This window comes from Lichenostomus cassidix, chromosome Z, assembly GCF_008360975.1.
Source record: "Lichenostomus cassidix isolate B80296 chromosome Z, HeHo_3.0, whole genome shotgun sequence".
Classification (NCBI taxonomy): Eukaryota; Metazoa; Chordata; class Aves; order Passeriformes; family Meliphagidae; genus Lichenostomus; species Lichenostomus cassidix.
In genome coordinates, this window is record NC_139511.1 from 919,688 (window position 1) to 947,568 (window position 27,881).

General features: G+C 40.4%; 1 protein-coding gene across 4 annotated transcripts in view; it reads right to left on the reverse strand.

Annotated features, from left to right (window-relative positions):
* Positions 1–3,192: 3,192 nt before the first annotated feature.
* Positions 3,193–27,881, reverse strand: part of SSBP2 (single stranded DNA binding protein 2) — a 131,932-nt gene continuing 107,243 nt past the window's right edge. For all 4 annotated transcript variants that reach the window (XM_085042868.1, XM_085042866.1, XM_085042869.1 and 1 more), the window contains 8 exons: positions 27,286–27,334; positions 26,241–26,276; positions 24,228–24,282; positions 22,651–22,721; positions 21,793–21,871; positions 20,605–20,633; positions 17,804–17,902; positions 3,193–15,477 (listed from right to left, as the gene is read on the reverse strand). In XM_085042868.1, coding sequence (XP_084898994.1) covers positions 15,448–15,477; positions 17,804–17,902; positions 20,605–20,633; positions 21,793–21,871; positions 22,651–22,721; positions 24,228–24,282; positions 26,241–26,276; positions 27,286–27,334 — 448 coding nt within the window. In that variant the 3' untranslated portion in view covers positions 3,193–15,447. The remainder of the gene's footprint in view (positions 15,478–17,803; positions 17,903–20,604; positions 20,634–21,792; positions 21,872–22,650; positions 22,722–24,227; positions 24,283–26,240; positions 26,277–27,285; positions 27,335–27,881) is intronic.

Below are 27,881 nucleotides of genomic sequence, written 5' to 3' on the forward strand. Positions count from 1 at the left end.
GGGGACAGGGGCACTGGGTGAGGGGAAATGGAGCCCGGGATGAGGGGAAAGGAGTGCTCGGTCTGAGGGGAAAGGGTGTCCGGTCTGAGGGGATACAGGGGTACTTGGGCTGAGGGATAAAGGGGAAACCAGCCTGAGGGGTAAGAGTGCCTGGGATGAAGGAAAGGGGGATGAGGCTGAGGGAAGGGAGAGCCCGGGACGAGGAGAAAGGGCATGTGAGGATGCAGGGAGGGGGATGAGGTGCTGGGGGAAAGAGGGTGCTGGGGATGAGGGGAAAGGAGTGTCTGGGGCTGAGGGAATGGAGGTACCGGGGGTGAGAGTAAGGGGGTATTGGGGATGAGAGGATGGGGTGCCAGTGCTGAGGGGAATCATGGAGTGGTTTGGGCTGGAAGGGATCTTAAAGCCCATCCAGTGCCACCCCTGCCCTGGCAGGGACACCTCCCACTGTCCCAGGCTGCTCCAAGCCCCAGTGTCCAACCTGGCCTGGAACACTTGCAGGGATCCAGGGGTAGCCACAGCTTCTCTGTCACCCTGTGCCAGGGCCTGCCCACCCTCCCAGAGAACAATTCCTTCCCGATATTCCATCTAGCCCTACTCTCTGTTTGAAGCCATTCCCTTGTTCTGCCACTGCATACCGTGGCACAAAGTCTCTCTCTCCAGCTCTCTTCAGACCCTTTAGGCACTGGAGGGTGCTGGTGTGTACAGGACTACATGGACTACATGGTCCCGCCACTCCTGCCCCGGGACTCCCGAGGTCACCTTGCAGCCTGGCACCAGCCTCTGCTAGCTTTGGTGTGTGCACTGTCACTGAAATGTCTCTATTCTGTCTCGTATTTTCATTTTTATTTATTTTTTGAAGTCTTGCCGTCTCATGTTGTCACCAACTCGGCAGCCTGGCAGATGTGTCCAGGGTAGACACGTTGCCATCTCCAAAGGCAGCGGAACCACTGCCACTTGTGGCACAGATGTTTTGATTCCCACCTGTGGCCACAGCCCCAGCCATGTGCTCCTGCAGGAGTTAACAGCTGGAGAGCTCACAGTCAACTCCTTCCCTTACCTGCTCCTTCTGGCACAGCTGGTAAGGATATTGCTGCTCTTGCACACTGAAAATACAAGTGCTGCTGAGGAAGAGCAGAGCAATCGCAGCTGAATCTGTCAGGAGGGTGAAAGTTTTACTATTGCCACAGATACAGTGTTGCTGCTGCTGAAGGCTCAGGCAGTTGGGATGCTCAGTACCTGGTGAAGCAGATGTGTTACAGCAGTGCAGCAGAGGGTATAAACCGTAAATGTTTTTTAGAAAGACTGCAAGGCTTGTATTTGACTCTGCTACTGTGTGGTTTCAATACATTTCAAGACTTTTCTGTAGCCCTCCCTAAAAACCTCTCCTCTTGGTAGCTACGATTCCAGTGAGGGCTTCCCATGTTTCTCAGAAACATACATCACGAGTTTATATCGTGAACACTTGTTCATTTAAACATTGTTGCAGATCCAGCTTTAACCTATAACAGCCAGGAAAATCTGAATTTTAACCAAGCAAGACAGAGTTTCTCAGTACAGTAGGGATTCTCTTCCCACACGGTCTGTTACTGTCACTGCGCTGCAATAGCTCTGTGTTTCTGTGCACACACTCTTTTTATCAAGCAACACCATGGCTGTATCATCTCACTTGTTACATTTCAGATCTTGGCTCTGAAAATCATCATGTTGTGCTATTCCCTACATTTATTTTTGTTCTGTTGCTTCAGAAAAAAAAATAAAATAAAAATACCAGTATCTGTCTCATTCTTTGGCTTCTGTGAAGGGAAAAATCAGACTGTTGTGGCAATGAGACACCTTGGTCTTGCTGTCTGAACAGGGTCTGTAAAAGGTTTGCACCCAGTGTTTTCCCCTTCCTCGACTGCTCAGTCCAGAAGACAAAATCTCAGATCATCAGTCTCTCACACTGTGGATCCCAGATGCCAGAAGGAAGAGTCTGCAAACGGAACTGAAAATTTTCCGATTTAAAAAAACCCCATTAACTTACGTTTTGCCCGCCTAGGCCAGTAATTTGTAAATTTGTTTTCATGTTTACATTGTCATGCTCAGGCACTCCCTAAGATAACGCTGATTTGTTTCTTCCACGGGTAGCTTTCTTCACCTCTGTTAAACACAGTCCCTGTGATTGGGTGTCTGGAGATCTATAGATCTCTTGTCTGCTGTGAGATGAGGAGCTACAAAGCCGCTGCAATCACAGGGGGGCAAAGCAAAATCAAAATCTGCTCACAGCAAAAGTCTGCAGTGTGTGGGGAGCACCTGCTTGGGTTTTAGACAGGCAGCTGGAGCAAGGGAAAGCTGGTGTTTGAGAAACACACTTTGGAGCAGAACACGGCTCCTGGCCTTCAGGGAAGTGTGTCATTCCGGGATGTATTTTGAGGAGTGGCAAGCCAAACGAGCAGTGCCCATGGCTCCCACTGCTCTGGGCACTGCGCAGACACACCTGGCTTGCAGCCTACAATGAGCTTTCCCAAACAATTCTCTGCTTTCACAAGCCGTGTTTCTTCTGCCCTCCAGCTAAAGGAGATAGAATTTAAAGGAGCGTAATGGACTGCAAAGGAACCACTGAAGCTGACTCCTGTAGCTTCTTGCACAGTCTCCACTGGACTAACAGAGTGTTTTACAGCTTTTGGTGCACTTACGCTCAGGTAATAACTGCCAAGTCAGTACTGCTCTCTTTTCACTGCTGAAAAAGAGAAATTAAGCTGCTGGCCCCAGTTCTGAGAGGAGATCTGTGCTTTTCCATGGTTTCCCACTTGGAAAGTACTTTCTGAGGCACAGCAGCACCTGTGGTATCACCACCAAGGTAGCTGGACATAGGGCAGCCTTTGTGGAAGCTGTTAATAAAAGACGAGCTCAGTCTTAGATGTGAATAAATCTTCTGTAAAGTGAAGCCATTAGAGCTAGCAAGAAGTGTTCCAAAAGGCATAGTTTTCATAACGTTTTAAATACAGATGTCAGTTGCTGCAGTAAATCAACTGGAGTATAGAGCTGTGCATTTCTTTACACAGCACACTTGCATATTCTAGAAACAAATGTATTACTGCCTGAAGTTATAAATGTTTTATGTATGCTTCTTTCATAACCCTAGTTATTTACTACAAAAAGGTGTTTGGTTGTGGGGTTTTTTTGGGACACAGCTTGTGAAAATACAACTACTTCTTGTAAAATGAAACTTTATTCTAAAATGTATCCAAAATTGCAAGACACAAGCACCATTAAACAGATAAATAGACATATATTTATGTACAGAGAGCATCAAAACACAAAACAATTGTTAATATAATTCTTATACCATTTTAATGAGTATCCATCAATAAAACTTTACAATTTAAAGGAGACTTTTCAGTTGCAAAACAGTTGTAAAATCATATGTATAAATTATGTTTACTACAATTCCTATAACAGAGGCAAAGTAAAATACAAAAATAATAATCAATACTGCAAATTCAAATACAAACCCCAAAAGTAATGCTGCACAGGTACATATGTACACTGGATGAATTCATGCAGCCAGGCAGTGCAACAAATTAACTGCTGAGTTTAACTTATCACAAAATGGAACCACCATGTCGGCAAACAGAAGAAAATATACTTTTGTAATAAATCATAGTGCATTTTGAAGTTAGACTTTATAAAATGATTGTTGAGTGATATACTTCTAATATTCCCCATGTGATCTGAGATCCCCCCAACTCCTTTTTTCACAAAATAAAATACAAATGACAAAAGCTAAAAACCCCACTGTAGAACAGAGTCTGATGTACTGGTACCATCTTGAATGTATTTGTTTTAATTCTAGGTATCAGACTTGTTTGCAAGTGTCCATGTCCACAGGGACACACGTTTTTCCTTGCTACCAGGAGTAAACCTTTCACGCTCCAATGCTATCTCCATGAACTGCATCTCACACGATGCTTAGACTGCACTGGTTTGAAGAGACACAGCTGAGCCTTGAAAAAAGAACCCTTAAATCCCTATGAAGTACAGAGAGAGTAAATGGAGGATAGAGAGACCTCATTATTCCTGAAGCTCCTATCCCTAATTGCTTTAATTACATAAACAGAGATTAACATAAGAGGCTTTTATGGCTTGGGTGAAATTTCTGCTAATTTGCTGGGCAAGTGCGAAGCCTGTGTCTCTCCACAGGGCTTTGCCTTTCACAGTGCAGAGGGCTACAGACTCTTTTGGTTGGTGAAAGGAAGCCTCAGGTAACTATATAGAAAAATACCTCTGCTGTGAAAATGTGGTAAAGAAACAAAAAATCACAACAGAACCTCTGGAAAACTGTGACTTCTTGTGTAACTAAAACATGGCTGTCACCTTTCAGGTCTGTGTTGGTTGGTATAGCATGAACACGTAGATAAAACTGGTTACGTGTCAAAATTATATGAGATACAATTACACAGACTGACACTTTTTTCCTTAAAATCTTAAGTGATAAGCACGCTCAGTGTTTTCACTAGGAAATTACTGCTAAAATGCTACATTTCTTTGCTGAAAAGACATTTATAGCAGCCTGTAAACTACTGAAGAGTTGCTCTCTGCATCCTTTGTGCTTCTAAAACCCCCCTTTGAGCCATCACCAACTTTTGAGTTTAATGGGAGTTTTGAGCAAAAAACGGATGCAGAAAACCACTTGTATTGGGTAAATAATGTAGCAATTTACACAGCAGCTCTTCAGAATTTCCAACATGCAAGCATGTGTAGAGAGAAGCTAAGAGACGGCATGCACTGCAGTGTTATGTCATTGTGCTTATGTCTGCTGAGGGCACTATGGCATTTTCACTCAGAAAAACAGAAATGTTAGCCCCAGAAGACTAAAAGAGCCAATATTAATGAAGCCATCAGCTACTGTTGTAGTAAAGAACACCTCAAAAGAGGGAGGAAGTTTGCTCGTAGCATATATATATATACTGAAGCTGAAGAGAATTACAAAGGCACAATACAAGCCTATATTTCTGGTAAATTATATATATTCATATATTTCTGCTCATACCATCTCAAGATAGTGAACGGTACAATAATAACTGAAGGTACAAATGTTATTTGAAAGTGAAGCTCTACAAATAAAGGACTGTTGGAGAAGACAGCTCATTACTTGCTACATTTCTACCCTCACCGGGTGGTGAGCTCACCCACCTTTCCTCCACTGGCTGACAACAACATGGTGACCCAGTGAAAAAACTGGAATACTGTCAGATGACAGACAGAATGGCTTTATGCATCTGAAAAGCTGTCAGTGAGTGGCTGCCTCAACAATCTTTCCCACTGCTTTACCTTTGGCTCAGAATTCACAGAGAAACCAGGAACAGCAACTGGAAATTCATACCCATTTTCATGCAGAGCTGAGGCTGAGATAATCCGTGAAGGTAGCATTTTGGCTAACTTCAGCACTCAAAATATTGAATAGCAGAGCAGGGATTGTACCAGCTCATCACAGGAAACAAATCACAATTTTTCTATTCATAGCTACACAAGATGTGTATCATTTCCAACAGTGAGTGATTCACAACTTAGGAAATGAAGTGACTGGATCAATACTGCTCCTGTTAAATTCATCAGAAGTGACACCCACGTTTGTGTGATGAAGTTACAGGGCAACTGTGGAGGCAGCTGCTGTCCCAGCCCAGCTCTGAGAATGTGGACACTTGATGAAGGTGAAAGGTGCAGCTACAGCATTTGTGTTTTTACACTTGAGCTGCTCCTCAGCTCGCAACAAGCACTGGCCAACTGCTGTCAGGATTTAGTACTGGCAGGTAACGGAGGAAGGTATCAAGGGCAGCTAGAGGTGGAACCTGCTGGAAGCAGGCTCTGCCAACCCACAGTAACGCTGCCTGCAGGGATCTGCTCTATCTGGCACAGGACATTCCCTCATCTCCAAACCAGCACATCCAATCCCAACACTTTATCTCAAGTTTCCCCCCAAAAACCTGTCATGAACTGCCATCAGTACATGTATTCTCACAATCCTTAATCAGGACCTCCTAGATTTATTCCTTAAAGCTCTCAGGAAAGGAATCTGTAGCCACACCTGGGAAGTATGAACATTAATACCTCAGTTACAAGCTCACAGCTGAATCTAAAAGCTGCAGATGCTATTGCTGGTGTTGATTGATCTATGAAATGTTTTCTTCATGTGTTGCTTCCGGTTAAAATCAGTGCAGGTAACGAGGAAGCCAACTTAACAAATAAAGGTGAAGGTTCCTAGCTAGGCAGGAGTAATCCCTCTAGAAATGTTCCAACAAGTTGTAAGTTCAAGCTACACCTGTTCATAAAAATCGAAGTAAAGATAAAGAAAATAGCAACTGCAGGGCAGAAATCTCATATTTGAGACTGAATTCAGAAAATCATCTGTAAGTCACTTGGATTCAGGTTCAAAGGAGCTGCTTTACTGTTGCCCATTCCAAGCTCAAATAAAAACACTTTTGTGTAGAGGTGTGAGAAGCCAGTTGTAAACACTTGGATTCATCCCACCTAATTCCGGCCGTTCATCAGTGCTGGGGGCAAGGGATGCCACAGTGCAATCTTCCAGAGGCATCTCCTCTCGTGTCCCTCCTCTGACTTACACACGAGACCCAGGCTGGTAATTGACAGCCAGCTGAAATTAGGGCAGGATGAATCAGGCCGCAGCATGGAGCGGAAACAAGTCTGATGTGCTGGCACAGTTATCACCATGGCAATCCAGTGTGTCACAGCCCTGTCTGAGGCTCCAAGCCGGACACGCTTTGGGTCAGTGACCCACACCATCTGTGCCTTTGCAGCCCACAGTCTGGCAAGGAGCTAGTCACAGCTGTGAGGCTTGAGTTCGTGATGATCCCCCAAAGCCAGACCTGGAGCCACTGGGGATGGGAGTGCTGCCAGACAGCTCTGGTCCACAGGGACTGCTGCCCTCCCAAAACACGCCAGAGGCTGCCCTGGAGTTACAGACCAGGTCTGGAGGGGTTTGCAGCTGCAGTGGTTACTCATCCTAACACAACACGCACACATGGCCACGTACTCATGGTGCTGTGGGATTCTGCATCTCCACGCCTTGGCTACAGCATGGACTGGCTCTCTGCAGGAGCTGTCAGTAATGAGGATGAAGCACACACTGAGGAGAAATACAGCGTTCTGAAACACACATTTGTGAGATCCCCAATAGTATCAATAGTAATGCTTAAGGTCAGAGGCAGTATCAAGTTTTGCATGCACTTTCTACATTAATATTTATATAGACAAGTTTCATTCTTGCTGGTTTGCAAAATTACTGAGGTTTCCTTTACTTCCAGAGACTGGAACATTGAACATTAGTTTCATTTATGATGTTGAAAATCATTCTTTGTCTAAAATACACCTACAAATACTTAGGATTATGGGACTGGGATTGCCCTGTTGCTCTCTGTAAAGGGCTGAAGTAACTGTAGAAATATTTTTTGATCTTAGAAATATGGGAATTTATCTACAAATCGGACTGTAAGCATGAGGAACACTTATTGCGAGTTCTCAAAGTCTTACATGAAAGGGTGAAGGTGCAAAGTCATTAAGACTGCCTTGATTCTAAAGATTAGCCTAGTCATTTAATTAAACTATCAATAGAAACACGGAATTTAAAATAATCCAAGTAAGAATCCCCTTCAACTTTCCAAGCTTCTTCAGTTTTCCCATCATTGCCTTTCAGACTAGACAGGACTTGAACTTCTGATGTCAGAAATCAGCAAAGAACACAGACATTTTCAAGTCTTTGTTGTATATCATAAAATACTGTAAAAAAGAATCCAGAGTCCCAGAATTCAGGTTATTTTTCTCTCTTGGTAAACAGACAGAGAGTTCAAATCTCCTTAAAACACCACCTCAGGTAAGGCCTGTGGTGGGTGGGGATGAGGACACAATGCAGAGGCAGCGCTGTGCCTCCTGTATGCCCATAGAGATCAGCTTCTGTCTTGGCACTGATGTGGTTTTTGGGGAATAAAGAGACACCAGCTCACGTCTTTGTAAGGCAGCAGAGCTGCCCAGGGGCCATGCCAGGGGCACCCCTTTGCCAGGGGACACTGCACAGCTGTGACACTCAGGTGTGCAGGCACATCCACCTGGGACGCCACAAGACTTGCAGCTGCCTGCTCAAATCCAACCCCGAGCTCTCAGAAAAGGATATCAACTGGGTTGAATTCTCTTACATTACATTTAATATTCCTGTGAATGGCTTTGTTTGATCTGTTGTTTGAAATAAATTCTGAAACCACTAAGCGTGCTTAACAGAGCTTCAACTCTATGTGGACAGTGAGTTCAGAGGACAGAACAAGGACTGCTGCAGAATTTAACACACATGGCTGAACAGTGAGCTGCCACCTCTTGCTTGCTCCAAAACAAGAATTTACAATAGCAAGCTATGGTGACAAGATTTCTTACACAGAACCTACAGGAATTTACAGGATATGCATGGATAACCGAGGTTGTAACGCCAGCAGTAGACAACACAGAGTATCTTGTGCAATGTGAACAAAGTTGACAATAGTTTACCAATGCTGTAATTCACAAAAATATGCTAACCCACCAGCTTTCAAATCTTCCTCCTCTTCCCACTAGAACAAGATGTGTGTAGAGCAATCCATTAAAAAAGTGGCTCGGTTTTGTGGTTTTAGCCAAACATGCACAAAACAGATGCACTGCAAGGGGATACTTGCAAAAACAAACAAACAAACAAACAAACAAACAAAATATCCCTCAAAACTGGTCTCCAAGCACACAGAGCAATTGGACTCACACTTCTCAAACAGCCATGACAGAGCCAAAGTTTGGTGTATGGATGCTTTTTGTCCTGGAGAAATAATAATAATATAAAAATTTACTAGATTTTTGACTAACAGAAAACTCCAGCTTTACTCACACCACTCTTCCATGTCTCTAATTCATTCCAGCCCTACTTTAGGAACTTGTGTTCTCTTCCTTATCCATTAAAGTAAATGCAAATCAAACCAAAACTACAACATAATCAGAAAAAATAAAAGAGACTAGAAAAATGAAAATAGCTTATACTTGCTTTTGGATGTTATATTTATTGACAACAATTTAGTAACTCCACTTCGCTTTCCCACTAAAACACTGGATGTGCTTTGTGCTTCTGTTACACAGAGCCTTAGTAAATTTCTACCTCAATTAAATACATCCTGTATTTGGGATTTTTTCCCCTCTAATCTGCATGACAAGAATCAGCTTTTCTTTCAAGCTATTTCATATCACTGTTAGGAAATATCTTGCCTAATTTGTGAGTATTTGGGATGCTAACTTTCCTGATCTTGAGCAGTGAGAGCTCTCAGGATGTGCACTGCCACTCCTTACTGTTGTTATGCTCAATTTCTCTATAATGAAATAAAATCTCTATAGCAGGGCTGTAGTTACAGATGTAAACAACTTCCTGCATGTTTACTGGGCAAAATGCACTTATTTTTGTGCAAAGATCTGGCACAGTACATTTAATGGGGAAGTCCAGGTGTGAGTGAGTAAAACATGAAGGTTAAAGCCATAGAAATAAAGCTTAAAGTATCCAGTTCATCCAGACGACAATTTGACTCCTGAAGGATCAGAGCAGTTGTACCACAGCAATAACTTCTCCCATCAAAAGCAATTACTGATGATTTCAGTATCTGCAATAGCCCAAACTCCTAAGTTGTACAGTCTATTTCCTAGTTCACCCAGGGCATTGAGAACACATCACCTTTCAAAATCCCCATGATTTGTGCTGTTTCCCTATGAAAACTTATGCTAAAACTGCCAGAATTCAGCCTCTTGTCTCAGCATTGCAAAATCTTAAAAGGATCCCCAGAACCTAAGGGCAAGAAGAGTTGTGCAAGTTCTCAAGAGAACAGCGAGGTAGCGAACAAACACCTTGTTTCTGGTGGATAATTACCCAGTCCTGAGCCACCTGACCCTGGGAACAAGTCTGCTCGACCACTCGGTCACTCTTCTGAGACCACAGAACCCTGAACCATCCACAAGATACACTGGAAACACAGAACAGGCAAATTAAACCACTATTTGTGCATTAGGCTTTGTACAAACTCACACAAATCCGATGTCAAGCAGGACACTTTTGAGGATGTGGAAGGAGCTTTCAGCGTGAAGTCCAGCTGTATTATTTATAGCAACTAGGCAGCAAATCTCTTTTTGATCTGATTTCCCCCAAAAACATGTCTTTCAGCAAATATTTACAATGCTGAATTCAAATAAAGAAGAAAAAGGTGAATTTTTTTTCTCTCTCTGTTTCTTTTGCACAGAAAACTGAAATAGTGGCATTATAACCGAAAACTGCATTTATTAAATTTGAAAACATGTACCCAAGAAAACCTTTATACATTTTTATGGCAAGTTTTCCCATTACATGAGAGGCTTTCTTACACATTTTAAGCTTAAATGAAGAACAGTGACCCAACAGAAGTTTGGACTAAAACTGCAAAGCTGTTGGCTGTGTTGAGGGAAACTATGGCTGCACAATTGAAAACAAGATGGAAGAACAAATTCACAAAAATAGTTCATGTAATAGTGAACAAAGCTCCAATAAAGTAAGAAACAGAAGAAAGCCAAATCTGCTCCGCATGTCAGTACCATCGATACATAAACATGCTCCTGCACTGGTAAAATCTGTAAAATAAGTCTGCTTAGGAAAGAATTTGACCTCTAGACTGTCCATGTTCAAGCATGGGTTTAGATCATTACAGTCCTACTTTTAAACTTGCCTGAAGGATGCTACCTGTGCTCTTGGATCTGTTTAAAATTAACTATGTGCAGGCTCAATTTCAAACCAAGATGAAGGTGTTGGCCAGATCAGAGTTTTGATGTGCTGTCGATGATCCATTTATTTTTTCTAGATTTGGTACTCTAATTTGATTCCAATATGTAGGCACAATACATGAATGCACTCAAAGCAGTAATTTAAATTATCTTTTCTCATTTTTCAGGTTGAAACATTTTTTCAGTAATTTCAACAGACCCTCTGTATTTTGCTCTGTGTACTCAGTTTTTACATCTGCCAAATAATGTCACACCACAGGTAAGTTATATATTTGACCCAGACTAGGGTGAAATCCTAACCAAAAAATTACTTTTTTTGAGTGGTTTCATCAAAGTTTTAGCACAAGCACAAACAGCAGCTTATACGACTGTGCCAATAGTATCTGAAAAGTAGAGAGAGCTGCATACAGTAAAATTTAAATCTAACTAATTTATGCCTTACTTTTTACAATTGTTTTGGATCACTGAATCATGAATTGGATCCTCCCTGTGAGGTGTCAGTGTTGAAATAGTTTTCAGGGATTTATTTGAAAGATGTGCTTTGTCAGGATTCCCACCCTTACAGCCTGAGCAAACCCAAGTGTGTCTGGGACAAGACACACAGTTGTATCACCACTTACAGTGAATTAAAGAGAAATACATTTACCTGTACTTTTAAAATCATTATGGTATGATCTACATTCTTGAAATGCAAATGTGTAGGGTCAAATACTGAAGAATCCAGTCCATACTTAGCCACCCTAACAACAACAATTACAGTTGTCAGAGCTCAGTCAGAGCTGACTAGAAACAGGGAAAACATTTAACAATTAACTGATATGGAAATAGAAATCCATGCAACATGTATCAGCTGAAAAGTCATAGTGAATAAAATGATCAACACTGAATAATGTAACAGCTGCTCCCTCATTAAATCAAATTCCAAATCATCTGTACAGGCAGTATGGCATTTGCTAGCCACAGAACAGAGGGAAATTCAAATGTTTTTAGGCAGTTCAAGAAGGTGTCCTTGGATGCATCCTTAAAGAAATAAGCTTCTATTCACTTCTTCCCAATTGGAATTATTTAAAATAAATAATTAGCCCATACATTTCTCATAGACTATTCCCTTAGAAGGGAAGGGAACAGCTGGAAGCCCTGGGACAGGGAACATTTAATCCTACATCATGGGGAACGGGATGAAAGCCTGGAAGTTGTTACTGGCTCCGAACACATGAACTGTTGGGTAGCAGAATTTTTGGGGGGAATGCAACTGCAGTTTTTCCTCATTCTCAGGCAATTAAGCAAATAACTCAACTCCTACATGCAAATACCCAGGTATTTTGTAAATGCATGCAGGCCACATGGTTTACCTGTGATTCAGACAGCTTCTTCCTTGCCCCAGACCCTGTTCTTGCCTACACAAGACTTGGACATGGAGATAAATCTGGATCTGAGTGCTCCTTTCCACAGGTTTAAGCAGCAGTTAAGACACTAGTTTCACTGTGAAGTTCACAGGTGAATCCAGTTTCAGCTGATTTCTACAAAGCCAGAATATTTATAAGAGTTCTCACATTGTAAGAGATCCCTTACTCCTCATTTCTGCTACTCTAAGATTTAATCACTTCTGGTTTTAAAAAGGCTTACTTCAACCTTGCCTGAAAGAGCTATTGTCAGAATCACCATCTATTTATTTCTACATTAAAGAGCAAGATCTATCTAAAAACACAGTATAAGAAGAAGTATCCTGCACCACTTAAAATGAAATCCCTCCCAGAGATGGACAAGTTCTGACATTATCAACAATGCTGTTGCATAAGGACAGAAACAAACAGCAGTTACATTGCTCCTGGTATCTGGAGCATAAGAAATCTAAGAGGGAACAAAAATTGAGTGCTTGGGAATACTGTTTCTTCCCATATTGATACTCCAGATATCATGAAATCCCACAAGGATTTGTAAGCACAAGAAAAATTAAAAGAAATTTTTTGTAATTTTTTTATAAGCAAAAGAAAAATTAACAAGCAAAAAGCCCTGTGCATATTAAGAAAAAAAATAATCCAAAGGTGTAATTTTGAAGTTGAGTAATTAGCACATAAGATTGTTTTCCATTGGTCAGCTGCAGAGCCTGGCCTCTCCAGAAGCCTGGCTGAGGCTGGGTGCAGCCTTGGACAAAGCATTAGTGACATCAGCTGCTGTGTGGAGCTATGTGGGTGTGAGGAACGCAGGACACAGCGACTAAATCATGTGCTTGAAAGGATGTTATGCTCTTGTATAAAAATGAGGATAACATGCTTTGATAATGACATCCAATCTGTGTCTGCAGTTCCATGCACAGGTTTAATGTTCAGAGTTCCATCCTTCCGAGGTGCCTAACAGCTCCCCAACCTGGGAATGGGCTTTGGAGTTACCCTTGGAATGGGCTGGTGCCCTGCTCCCATCTACCTGAGTCCACCAGCAGTGACATCATCTGACTGAGACTGGGCAGGAAGGAGTCCTCAGGGCCCTGGAAGGCTGCCACAGACAACACAGGTGGCAAACACAGGACAACCTGCAAGGACACCTGGGGACACACCAGCGGTGTTGGTGACAACAGCAAAGGGTCTGAGGAAATTACACCTGATTCTGTGTTTGTGACTTAAGCCAATAGCAGGGTCTCCCAGCATCTTTGGAGACAGCAACACAGTGCTTTCCAAAGAGAAGCAACTGAATGTGATCCTCATAATCAATAGGAATACAGTCTACAAAACCATATAATGACTATCTAGGTCATGTTTACAACTAATCAAGTCGTCCTTACTAAGAAGTAATGCTACCAAAATCTTTGATACTTCAACATAATTTTAATCCTCTGAGAATCTCATCTTTGAATAGCCCTAACAAGAGACTGAAGTGTTAAATCTTTTTATTTGCATATATTATACACATATAATATATGGAAATAAAAATTAAAGAAATTATAATATTCCTTACCCATCCCATTATGTTCAGCTACCATCACAAGCCTATCACATGTGTTCCTTTACCACAAGTTCATGAAAAAATCCCCTTGCACATGGACACACCACATCCCAGAACTGCTCCTCTGCTGCAAGTGGCTTTTCTAGACTGAGGTCCAAGGACAGGAATTTGCTGTTCGTCTGTGGCATGAATTTCTGCTGAGCCACTCTGTGCCTGCATTGCTGATCATCAGCCTTTTGCTCACTCGAACTGAAAATCATTAGGAACTAAGTAAATGTACCATAATCTTGGTTTCAGAGCTCTGCCTGAAGAGAAATGGGAATGCTTCCAGAAGTGTTTCCTTTAGGCCCTTTTCTGCATTCTTTCCCTAGCTTTCAGACCTAACTGGCTGTCCTCCTTAAAAAAGGGCCCAGACCTCTGTTCCTCTTCTGTTCATGGCAAAAGGTAACACCCTCACAAGGCTAGTAGTCATATAAAGTTTACTGTGGCATTTTGGCTCAACAAAAATAAAAAAAGGCTGCTGACTGGAAAGTTTTGGGGCAAGTAATTCTGGCAGAAATGGTAGAAAACACACACCCAAAGCAGCAGGGTGACCTGATTTTCTAAGTGGGCTTGGGAAACACTGTTTATAACTAGGAACATGGATTGCTCATATCTGTTTGAGAATCACTGAAAATGGGAAACGTTAAATTGTAAGTATTTAGAAAATGTTTTGATAATAAGGATTCTACTGTATTTCCGCTAACTACCACCCCTACAGAAGACCATGCTAAATAGAAAACTCAATTCCAAGGGCAGGAGAAGCCCTGACACTTTATTGCTAGATTCTATAGCAATTGGAGCTCACTTACAGTAACCTTATAGTACTCTATATAAACTGAGAAGCTTGTATCAAATTCAGGCTTCCATTTAAAATAGATATTGCAGATATTAGGCTTCAATTAAGGAAGAAAAATAACCTTCAGTGCTTTTTTTTTCTCTTAAAGGCAAAGTATTAAAAAAAATCCCCAAACTAGGTGGAAGTTATTAAATTTCTCCTAAAAATTAAGATGAGCTTTCTTCTATTTCTTGAGACAGTACAATTCATGATTCACAGGGTAGCTGGTATCAAACACAAGTTAATGAAAGCTCGTATAAGCAATTTTATTCCTATCCATAATGGCAGACACTAACAAAACCAAAAGAATTTATCCTTTGAGTTCAACTTAAAAAATAACTTATAAAGCAGTGATATATGCAACATAAAACAGTTCAGGAGGGGAGAGGGAAAGCAAATTTTAATAATTAAAATGTAAACGTGGAAAAAAAAAAAAGAAAAGAAGAAATGGAATAAAAGTCCCTACTTCTGATTTCTACATAAGATGCCATGTGATAGTATGTTACAATGTCCTGGGGTCTGTGTGTGTGTGTGTGCAGTTGTGTGTCACACACACCCCACGCCGACCCACGCACGAACACACAGACAGGCGCTCGCAGCTCCACCTCGGGCACTTGGCTCATGCCACTCCTTACAGTTGTCTCAAGCATGTTTGGGACCCACTGTCTTGACAAAATGGGGGAGATGGTAGGAAAAAAAAAACAGGTGGGTCTGATTGTGTCTGAGATCCTTTAGTTAAACTGTACACTGGGACTTATAATTTTCTTCTGCAGTAGCTCTCTGGAGAGGGCCAACTCACTGTGGTCTTCATGGCGACACTTGGGGACAGCTCACACACTCATTGTCATGCTAGGGGAGTACTGCAAGAGAGGAATCCACATTTTAACAAACATTCCCTCCCCCTCAGGTAGCTACATCCACAGCTGGACTGCAGCAATGAGTCATCATGTTCACTGAGCTCCCTCCTGAATTTGTGCTGTAGCCGTGGCTGGGGTGTAGCTCAGTTTGTGTCCCCAGAGCTTCTGCTGTGTGTCTCTCAAGCAAACATGCAGCTACTGCTGACGAAGGGCTGTTTTGGTGTTACCTGGGTGCTGGCATGAACCAATACCTCACTGAGGCTTTCTACCCCTCTCCTGGCCAATGCTGGCTACTGGGGAATTTACCTGGCCACGTGCCTAGCCGCAGGTAGACTGGCCACATTCATGGCTAGCTGAAACCCAGAAAGATTTTGGGGGTTTTTATTACTTTACAGGAAGAAAGGAGCAAAGATATGTATTACTGTGATTAAGTTGGGCTTTTGGTCTGTATTATTTTGTGTTAGCAATTTTAGGGGGCAAGCTAAATCAGTGGCCAGTGGTCATTTCAATCAGGGACCAGTGGTCATTCTCAGTTATGTGAAATAGAAATTCAATCATCACATCACACTGTTGTAGTGACACAAACTGAACTGCAGCCCTTACCCAAGCTACAGCTACCCTAAGGTTGGCAGTGCCTCATTAAAATCAACAGGACATCACTATGCCTAGAAGAAATGCACTTCTATAAACCTAATTTGTTTTTAAATTGAAAACTCTGGACTACAGAAACACTTAATTTGGCCTGAAATCCTCTGAGTAGAGGAAGATGTTCAAATGCAGGAATTATCAGCACTTTGAAAACCGACAGAAGAAAAAGGAAAGATAATTTTGCCTTTGAGAGCACATGTGCCATATATATCCTACCAAGGCTTAAGCTCCAAGCTGGCCATTTCCAAGTGCTCAAGCATATAGAAAAAGCGTTTTAGATGGGTCTTTCCCATCATGTAAACTACACAGGACTGACTTCCAGCTCAGAGGCTTAGAGAAAGCACCTGCTCAAGTAATTTCCTGTATCTGAGCCAAGGTATCTGGGGAATCACTTTGGGAAAGGAATCAAACCATGGTCTCAATGTGTTTAGAATTTTTAACTTCTTGTTAAGTCCTGCACTGTCACCCACGCCTGACCCAAATTCCTGGTGAACTGAACAGCAAATCTGCGTGAGAAAGGACTCCATGATAATGCCTGCTCTGAGCAGCCAAGTGGCAAAATATGGATTGGAAAGCAAGGCAGCTCCCCAGGACAACAGAGCAACTTGTGTTAGAGAGGCAGCAGTCCCTGGGAGCAGACAGGGATGCTCTGCAGGCATAAATCTCAACAAAACCTTCAGAAATCTGAGTCCCTTGCTCTTCCAGGCAGCAAAACACCCAGGAGCACCCAGAACCCAGTAAGAGCCTGAGGACACTGAACTGATGTCCTCTTTTTCCCATGGCCATGTCAGTGACCCTGCCTGCCCTCAGCACAGCAGAGCGAGCCAGGTTGGGAGCCAAGGGCTGCCAGGAACTGTGACCACATTTCAGAGAGGTTCTGTGCATACTGGCATTTTGGCAGATATTAAACATTGCTCTTTTTAAGTTGTGTAAAACCACTGTTTTCTCCAACACTCCACACAACCTGTATGTGTGCCCACCAACAGCTAACACGCAGAAACTCTTCCTTTTCACTAGCTAAAAAAGGAAACCTCCCAAAACCCCTCAAAATCTGATTCCCAAGAAATTTTCTATGGAACTCAACTGTGCTGTGATCTAACAGAAGCTGTTGACTGAGCTGCAGGTCACCACTGGCATAGGTAATGAGGTCACAGTCCTGTTTAGGGACTTAGATGTGGATTCAGAAACCCAGCTTCAGGCACATGAGTATGACAGTACCACAGACTTGCTCTGTAATGTGTTTTACACCATCTTTTGTTGCCTTAAGCATTATCCATTTAAAAAAAAACCCATAATTTGCCCCAGAACGAACATTAATGGGAACCTTTGCATTTTAGAGCTCTAATGGCACACTGCACCTTTTCAGCATGTAACCTCTGGGTGCTCTCATCCATACTTCATTGTAAACCCTGTTTTTTCACTGACCACTGACCCCTTAGCCCAGAAAAAGAATTTCTGAAGTAAACCTACACCTCCCACCTTTTCCAGTTTCAACTCTCTTTTGCACAGTATTTTTAATTCAAATCAATACTGTACTTTCAGAAACTATTAAAAGACATGCAAGACACAGTGCTGCACTACAACTATTCTACAGGACTTTTGAATTTTCTTTTTTTAAACAACAGGCCAGAGAGAAAGGTTCACCTTTGAAACCCAAAAACCCAGGTAATGAAATACTTACGCTCTCACTCTGGAAAGGGTTTAGGAAGTTTCCGCCCATCTCACTGTCATCCCTGGGAGTGCCAGGCTGGTTGCTCATGCTCATATTACTGGGAGAGTTCTGTTAAATAAGATTTTAAAATACAGATTCAGTGCTGAAGGTTTCAGTTCATTTCCCAGCCTCACCAGGTGTGCCCAGGGCATGCTCCACACAATGCTTGGTGCACTCAGATGCACTGTGCAGTGCACTGAGGCTCTCAAGGATCAAAACATCAGCCCCAGCAGGGCTCTGCATGATTCAGTCACTAAATTTAGCCTGTTAAGTAATGTTCTCTTGCCTGAAGCAAGGAATATTTACCTGTGCCTCATTTTCAGGTTATAGCCAGCATCTGCTCCTGCTGAAGTCAAGAACAGCTATAAAAGGCTGCACCAGGGATGTGAGGAAGTTCTGTCACCACGTTAAACCCTGTGGCTGAATGCAGCCATGTCTGTGAGGCCTGACATACGTGAGTTATGAGTTTGTACTTAAAGACAGACAAAAGATGTACTTAAAGACAGGATGGATCTGGTCTGCTCAGACCTTTTCAAAGGCCTCTGCCTGAGGTCTGCTCATTGTGGTCTCAATTTACTGAAACAGTAACAATCTAAAGCCTTCCAAAAATTATCTGTTAGTCTTTTTTTTACAGAAGTGCACAACTACCTCTGCAACTTCACAAGGAGAATGGGTGAAACAAGGTAATTTCCATGGAAATTATCCTGCATCCATAGCTCTCACATGGTTATGGAAGACACTACAATTAGTACTACTTGTCCCATGCCTGGACCATGGACAATCCTCTTCCCATCACTGCTAATCTCCCACTTGGAGGACTCATGATGGAGAAAGAGCAGTCATGGAAAGGGAGAAGTTAAACCATGGACCTTGTAATGCAATGCTTATGTCCATCACAGTTCTTCCCTTGACTTTTTCTTTAACCCAGAATAAATATGAATACCAAACTAATTACATACATGGCATGCAAGCAGAACTTCTTTTCCAGCATCTGAAATGCAGCTCAGAGTTGGGTGAAAAGCCCTGCCTTAGCTCTTCTGCTTTCTTCAGTCTAATTCACTGCTTCCCAAACTGTGCTCCCCAGGACTGCTGGACATCATCCATCAAAGATGACTAAAAGCCTAACAAGGTTATTGGCAGCAGGCAATCAAGTCTGCTATCCAGGGAAGCCAGGATATTCAGGGAGCTGCAGCCCAAAGAAAGCTGAACCCAACTGCCTCAGCTCAGCACTGCTGCTGTATCTTCAGCAGGCTTTAATTCAGGGGAGCCCCTGTGTTGCACAGGAGGTCAGGCCACACACCCACATCACTCCCTCTGGCCTTAAAATCCAGGAATATAAAGACCTTGTCACATTTATTCTTTATGATGCTCCTCACTTTTGCTCATTCCTGGGGGATTTCCCCCTATTCTGTCTTGCTCTGTGTAGCATGAAGCTTTGACATTCTGCCATTGCTATAGCATGCCAGCTCCAAAGGGACAAATTCCTGAAAAAATTCTGTTTTAGTGATTCCCCTGGGCTGCTGTTGTGGCCACTTGGGGTCCAGCACTGCAGCTCTTTGGGATCTTCCAAAGCAAGAGTGCCTCTGATGCCTGTGCAAATTCCAATGCTGGTTATTAATGTTTATTTAATATGCATAATTTCAGTTAATTTGCTGCCCTCATCTCAATCTACTTCATAAAAACTGTATGTTCTGCCATTCTGCCAATTTAATAAAAATCTTCTCTAAAAACCTATGAATTCTGTAAACTGTACAGATTCTGCCAAGACTGGATCCATGTTTTATGGACAACTGTTACAGGCAAAATTAACAGCATTTTTCTTTTAGTTATTAAAAAAACACATAGAGCAAATGTGATTTCCATGAGTTATTCATGCAGGTTAACATGTTACAAGACTTCCAGGTAAATTGTTTTGGACCCAAGTTTTCAGTGCTGCTGATACCTGTAATAGCACATACTGAATAGCTCTAAGTGGAACACTGGCTTTAAAAATTATCCCATGGGGATGGAAATGTTTTGGCTTTTTTTCCCTTAGAAACACTGCAGTTTGCAATAAAATGAAGAAAAAACACAGCCTTTGATTAAAGAAGTGTTGTATGCTGGTATCTCACAGGAGGGTTCCACTGCACCCATCACTGCACAGCCCAACAGCACAACTGAGGCAATGTGGTCTTTTCTGTCCATCATTTTACTTTCTGCTGCATCTGAGAATGTTATAAAATGTTATGAAAACACAGGGTCCTCTTTATTCATGCCCCTTTGCCAATGCCACATCAGCTCATTAATTCCTAAGTTGATGACAGTCACGTTTCCAGCAGTTTTATTTTTACAGAAGTGACGCATTCAAGTATTAATTTTGTAGATGCAAAACCCCTGCAGATTCAACTCACATCCATTTCCAGCTATTTAATGGCTGTGATATCAAAACAGTGCTTCTTCTGAAACTACTTCATAATCAAGTTTTTGGGAATTTATCCTGAGGATTAAGATATTAACACTACCTCACAGAGGTGACAAATCCAATCCTGCAACACCCTAAGGAGATTGTGTCAAATTTACATTTGACTGGAATTGATTATTAGAACTGGTTTCATTTATTTTAACAGTATCAAAGCCTACAACATGATCAATCAGATTATGAACTGGATGTAATTATACATAATACAGATATGATATAAAGGTGCATAACAAAAAGATTCATAACAGAGACAAAAGAAATAAGTTTGGAGTGAAACATTCTAAAATCTCAAAATCCTTGATTAGATACTCACTTTGGAAATACTGTCCATGTCTCCTGAGCCTTAAATTAAAAAAGACAATTACTCAGTTATTTTTGAGCTGAAGGTAATCCAGTAACTTTTTTCACAGAAAATATATAGTGCAACATCAACATTTTAAAACATAAACCACTCAGTAAAAGTTTACAGTTGGTACAGAATAATCCATTAAATCAATCTGAGCTTGCATCAACTTTTGCTGCACTACATGTACTAAGCATCTCAGAAGAAACCAGATGATCCTGATGAACAGAGTAACAGAAACTAAATAAAATTAAATATAGTGAGTGCAATACTATTGAAAACTAATTGGGTTTTTTTTCACATGCTGTAGCTGTCCCTCAGATAAAGCCAAGAATAAAGGAAATGCAACTTAAGGATGGATGAACCAAGAAAAGCATTTTTTTAGCAGCAAAAGACACATATTTGCAGGAAAGACAAATCCTGGAAGAGTACTGAGCACAAAACTAGAAGAGTATCACAGCAAAACAATAAAAAATGGAGTTGTGGGAGGAGAGTGAAATAGCTATTTCATACAGCCAGGCAAATTAGGGCTGAGAAGGAAAATGATCTCTCTCTCTGAAAACATCATATGTTTTCATAGATGTTACCAAGAGTTATTTTGTTATGGTCCAAAAGGGTAAATTACATGTTAGGTACATGTACAATCCTTCCATAATTGTTTCAATTTAATTTTTCATTTTAGCTAAGGAGAAATAGTTCTCAGGCTGCAGAAAATGACAGGAAAAGGTGTGGCTGCCTCTCACAAAGATTTTCATTTATTTGAATGCAATATGCATCATTATTAGTTAAACCAACTATCCATTTTAGGATTGTAATAGATAAAGAATGGCTGTAAAAGTCCATATATAAAGTAATCTCAAATTTCAGGGACAGGCATTCCCAAATGTAATTTAGGAATTTTTAGGAATTCCTAAATTCCTAAAAAAAGTAATTCTCTTTAGGAGATAGATGCCTGTGCTGAACTGTCATTGTTCACAAGTCTCCTCAGTGAGCTTCAATGACTTATTTTTTATTCTTGCCACAGTCTCCTCAAATCAGTCCCTTCCTCTCACTGAGGTATCTACAAGCTTGTTTGTACATTTTTACATACTGTCTTCCACAGAACTCCAAGAATTAGCCACAGAAATCCCCCAGTTTGTCAGTGTTCACTCCCATTACCTAATGATCCATTCATGTGGTGTGAATCCATTCCACCCAGTCCGCTCATGGGTCCATCTGAGCCTGGCCCCAGTGGAAACTGCAAAAGGAGCAGGAATAAGAATTGTACAGTTATGTTTTACACAACCTGATAAAGACAAAATATTCCTCAGGAAATGGGCGGGGGGGGGGGAAGTAAGGAAAAATCCTCAGCTCTGAATGAGAAAATATTCTGAAGTCCCATTCAGACCTTTAAGAGAAGGTCCCTTGAGGGGAGACTGAAAAACACCATTGTTTTTGGTCACTTTCATGGTTTTTGGAGACTGTCATCTCTGTAAGCTGGAATCCAGCATAATAATAATAATAATAATAATAATAATAATAATAATAATAATTCATTATTTACTTCAGTGCTTTTTGTTTGACTTTCCAAACTGCTGCTGGCAACCCAGCTCTACCCCCACTGAAGTTACAGGGAACTTTCATAACTCTCTTAAATCCATTAGTGATTAATTAACAGCTTCCAAACCCCACCTGACCTATACTGAGTCAGAAAGTTCCACATCACCTTCACAACTTCAGCAGTTTCTGTACAATTCCAGTAATTAACCTTAAATTTAGCTCTTCACACATTTAAAAGACATTACCGTTATAGCAAAACAATCTGCAATTTACTGCATAATGATTTAGCATATCTATATATATATGTATTTTTTTTTTAAGTTCTACTGGTGGTTTTTTTTCCCCAGAGGCCCATAACTGAAGAGCCACCCATACAAATGGGAAGTTTAGCAATAATGATAGCTGAGGGAAATGCAGTGTTTGGATAAACAAAAGGCTGCACAATTCAAAGAAAGATATAAGCAGATTCATATTTACATTAGGTCTGTTGGGCCCAGGTGGCACAGCGTTCATTAAAGTGTACATGTTGTCTCCAGAGTTGGTTGAATCTGTAATAAGAGATTATTTTAAGTGCTAAAACACACTTCTCAATGAAATTACTCACCTCATACATTTCCTGTCATTTTGTTCACATTATTACTGTCCCTGGATCCCATACACAGTGGCAATATAATGGAAGGTTTTATTCCCTTTCTATCCATTGCTGCCACACAACAAGGGCTATGAAAAGAAATAATTGCCATGGTCCCAAGTGACTACTTCTGGGCTCCAGCTTTATGTATGACTGTTAAAAGGCTTATAAATCCCCAAGTATCTGTAACTATTTAATTCCATAAACCCTGTTTCCTGGAGTTCTACATTTCTTCACTCATCTTCAATATTATCCATAGAACAAGAGTTTGTTTCTTATCAATGCTTTCTGTAATTGGTTTTCCATCTCTAACAAATGATGAAAAGCTTCTCCTTACACAGACTAAGAGTTATAAGTTTTTAACTCTCATGGAACACTGTGCAAGGACCCTTCACCCCTGGGGGAGGCTTTGGCTGACCTGTCATGGAACAGCCTGGTGCAATGCTTCCCAAAAACCCCAAAAAATGTCAAAAACTGAAAGGAGAATGACCTGACAAAAGTCTATATACATTGCTAAGGGGACAGCATGATTAAAAAAAAAAAAACAAAACTGGCAACTCTGGCAAATCTGTATCTGCACAGAGAATAAAAGGAGCTCAGCAGTCTTTCTTACCCACGCCCATTCCACACCCTGTGCATTTGTATTTACAACAGGAAGATAAATCAAAGGTTTTGTCTACTAATTAATCTTTCCAAGATGAGTTTCTAAGCATTAATCCAAGCAAATAATTCCATTATATGCAGAACACTACAAATCGCTGGAACATTCAAATATGCTGTCCGAGGAAAAGGGTGAACAGAAGAGCTTTTAGCCTGAAGTAAAATCAGCACATGAAGTTATTTTTAATATTCAGTGAGGCAGGCAACAGGCTCTTTATCCAACAAATCAAATCCTTTTGCAACACACATCCCTGGCTCTCTGCATGTTCTGCTGGCTCATGTCAAAACACACAGGGGATGTGGGAAACCTTGAGCTGTTGGTCTCAACAAGAGGTGAGTAAATATCCTGGCAAAACTCACAGGTGGCCAATTTCTAAGTGTTTTATTGCTTTGGAAAACAGAACTTCGAAGTATCTTTACCTCAGGTTGCCCTTTTTTTGTTTGGCTTTTTTTTTTAATGTTTTTTGGGGGGGGTTTTGGGTTTGTTTTTTTTTTTTTTTTTGGTTGGTTTTCATTTTTTTCAAAATTTAAATCCCTGGGATTGTATTTAATGATGTTGTTATACTGGTGCAGTAAGTTTTTATGGCCTGTTAGGAAATTTCCCTACCCTCCTGTGCTGCAGAGCACAACAAATAGGGGAAAAAAACCTGATACAGGAAATACAGACCAAATAATGTATCACTATCTCTTTATTTAAAAAAAATAATTTGTGTACTTCCTAAAATCCCTTATAATTTTTTAATTTCCAAGTATATTTCAGTACCTGCAGGACTAGGCATGATGGGTGTTCCTGGTGGCCCTCCACCTCCTGGAGGACCCTGGAGAGAGTAAAAATTATCAGTTAGCATGAAATAAAAGGTTAGAAAAAACCTAAACCACATACACCAAAAAAACCCCAAAAAAACCACAAATGCCCCCCCCCCAAAAAAAACCCCACAAACCAACCAACACCCACCAAGGAACATCTATTTCTTTGAGTTTTGGGTATTTTCGTATTTCCATGTCATTAATCTGATCAGGACTAAGAACTCATTGTTGAACTAAACTAAACTGTTGTTTAACTAATCTTGTTAAACAACAGTTTTAGGGTTCTTAAAGATTTTTCCAGGAATTTTATTCTAATCACCCTGATCATTTATTTAGTAAGAACAGAAACACAACACCTCACTTTCTATGTCTGCAGAACCACTAATTTCTTTAGGTAACATGAAAAACTTCCACTTTGGTAAAAATGCCTACATCAATAAAAGTCAATCAATATTTGACTTTCCAAAATAACACATACACAAACTGCTAGTAATAATTATCATTTCCATTGCCATATGACTATTACTGTATCTTTATCTCTTTTGTTATCCTTTTAAGCAACAAACATTCTGTTTCAGACAGCAATTATAAGGGTTTGGTTGTTCCTGTCTGCTAGCAGGTAATCTATCCATGTGCTGTTTATCCACAAATTTATATCCACATTTTATCCATATCCATATGACCCTCTAGGCATCACAGGCTCTCCACACACTTTTTATCCACATGCCTGTGTAATGTAAGCTCACTAACTTGATTTCTTTTAAGGACTCTCTCTGCATATTTTTCAACGTCACATAAAGAGATGTAGGAACAACTGGTCATTTATGGGAAAAGTTAATTGTCTTCATTAACATTTGCATCTCATTTTAAACTTGCATTTGCTCTCATTCTTTGTGTGTTTTCTTCTCTTAGAGATCCTCTTGGTATCAACTATTTTCACTCTCAGGCTATAAATTTTATTTTTATTTATACATATATACACTTATATAGTTATGTATATAAATATATATATGCACATATAACATGCATAGTTATATATATATTATATATACTTACATATTTTATATATGTATGCTTATATGATTGTATATATTAATAAATTATACATAGATTATCTTATAAAGTTCTCAAAGTGACTAGTCCCAGATGACAAATCCTTTCTCTAAAAATCTTCCTAAGGAGCTCTCCAGCCCATCCTTCATTCTCAAATATTTGTTCTCTATGAAGTCAAATATTCCCAGAATGTCTTTAAATTCTGCAATAATGGAATGTGGCAACCACAAAACCTCTCCCAAATAGAGAATTTTGTGAAGATCTGCATTGAAAGAACTGATTTGGAGACAGCAAATCTGGGCTGTTTCCACTAAACCTGTGACAAAATGAAGGCAACAGCTAAGACACTTGCAGGAATCATAACCTTTTCCACAGGTAATCATCTAAATGAAGGAGAAAATACATCACTTTTAAATATATAATCCTCCCTCGCCACCCTGTGACACCAGTCCTGTGCCTGTGACAAAAACAGACTAAACAATCTGCCTTAGAATAGTTCCTCAGATACACAAATAATCTGAGTACAACAGCAACAACAACAATAAAGAGTCTAGGATAACAAACAAAGTTAATCTCTGGTGGCACAGACAAAACCCAGCACTACATATAAACACCTTTTTCCTGTACAAGTTCAGAAACTGTTGCACAACGTTGTTTTACTGAGAAAGCCACGGGTTTTCTGTCCTTTATTATTGAAGACAATGCATTGTATTAGCTATAAAAATGTTTTGTGACGTGAAGCAGCAGTGAGGGCAATTTGGAGCAGCCTGGTAATGACTGTGGTGATGAACACCAACATCTGCATTCCAGAGGTGGCTGGGAAGCCTCGCAGCAGGTCAGGTGTTCAGCTCACACAACATCTGGGCTGCTGCTGCTCTGCCTAAATCACACTTCAAACTCACACAGAGGTACTTACTACGTAGTTCCCAGGAGATGCTGAGGAATAAGGTATCTGTAACATCAACAGAAAAAACAGTGATTTCCTCTGCACTGGGATGGAGCTGGGATGAGGTTAGTGCTCATTCAATTAGAGTAACTAAAGACAGTTAAAACCATGGGGGAAAATGCCTCCACTGTCAAAATAAACATTTCTTTTCAGCAATTTTAAAATATTAACTACAAAAATATTAAAATATTAAAATTTTAAGGTATAAGATTATTAACACAATGTATTTTATAAGGTTTATGAACTTAAGCAGCACATACTCATATTTCAGTCAGAATCATCCAAGCATTAACTGAATTTGTATGTTCTTATAGATAACTACTTTTGATTAAAATGTTGTGTTTGGGGATTTTTTGGTTTGTTTTGTTTATTTTGTTTGTTTGGGGTGGGGTTTTTTTGTTTATTTTTTGTTGTTGTTTTTTATTTGGTTTTTTTTTTTAAGGACAGCATCCTGTAAAAAAACTGTGAATAATCTGTTTTTTGTCTCTTTCACAGCCTTTGCAATTATTCTCTCCAAAGGAACACAGGCCAGTGCTGCTGTGGGAGGAGCAACTGTACTGACAAATACAAATTTCTCTACAGACAACTTGCCAGTCAAATGATTGTTACAAATAAATCTATTGTGGGATTTGCCAATTGATTTCAGAGACTGGAAATACTTTAACTATCAGTTAAAAAATATCCATTTTAATCAAGTACATACAAAAGAAAACTGAAGAAGAGTTTCACTAATAGAATTAAAAAGCCAAATGTGAGAAAACCAGAAAGAACTGTTTAACAGCACAAGGCAGACCCATCTTACCCAAATGCAAGTGCCAAAAATGGACATTATTAAATTGATGATGAATGATCTCTGAATGAAAATGAAAATTTTCCACCTTCTGGAGAAATACCAGACACTGCTGTTCATGCAGGATCCCAGGACAACCTTTATGTTACGGCAGTGCTGCGTGTGGCATGAAGGTAACTCCCTAAATACAAGAAGATGTCAAATACATTTGTAATATCTACTTACAGAATTGGCATTGGTTGGGTTTGGCCAAGGTCTGCCACCCCCAGGACCCCTGAAACAGAAGATGAATGATGAGACACAGAACCATCCACACCACAGACCTCTGACCAGCTGAGGAAAAAAATCTAAATAACCTGTTTCCAGAGGAAGGAAGGAAGTGGCTTTTTTCAAACTAAAGTCTGTTTGCAAATCATAACTACACCAAGTTAAAATGCTAGAGCAGAATTCTCATTGTGCTGCCACTTAATCATTTGGTGAGATGAATTTATTTACTACTCCCAAAATAAATTTAAGTCTTAAAATAAATAAATTTTCAGTCATAAAACTGGTAATCTTGCTCACATAATTAAGCACATGCCTGAAGCACTGAGGACACATGCATTTATTGTTGATCTAGAATACTGCAATATAGTCAAGTTTCATTAGTAAAACTGCAATTAGCTAATAAATGTCTTGGGAACACCTAATTTATGAAAGAACAAGCCATACAAAATATGTTGTCATAACCCCTGGATGATGATGATGATGAAGATGATGATGAAGATGGTGATGATGACTATGATGATGATGATTATGATGATGATAACAGCCATGATAAT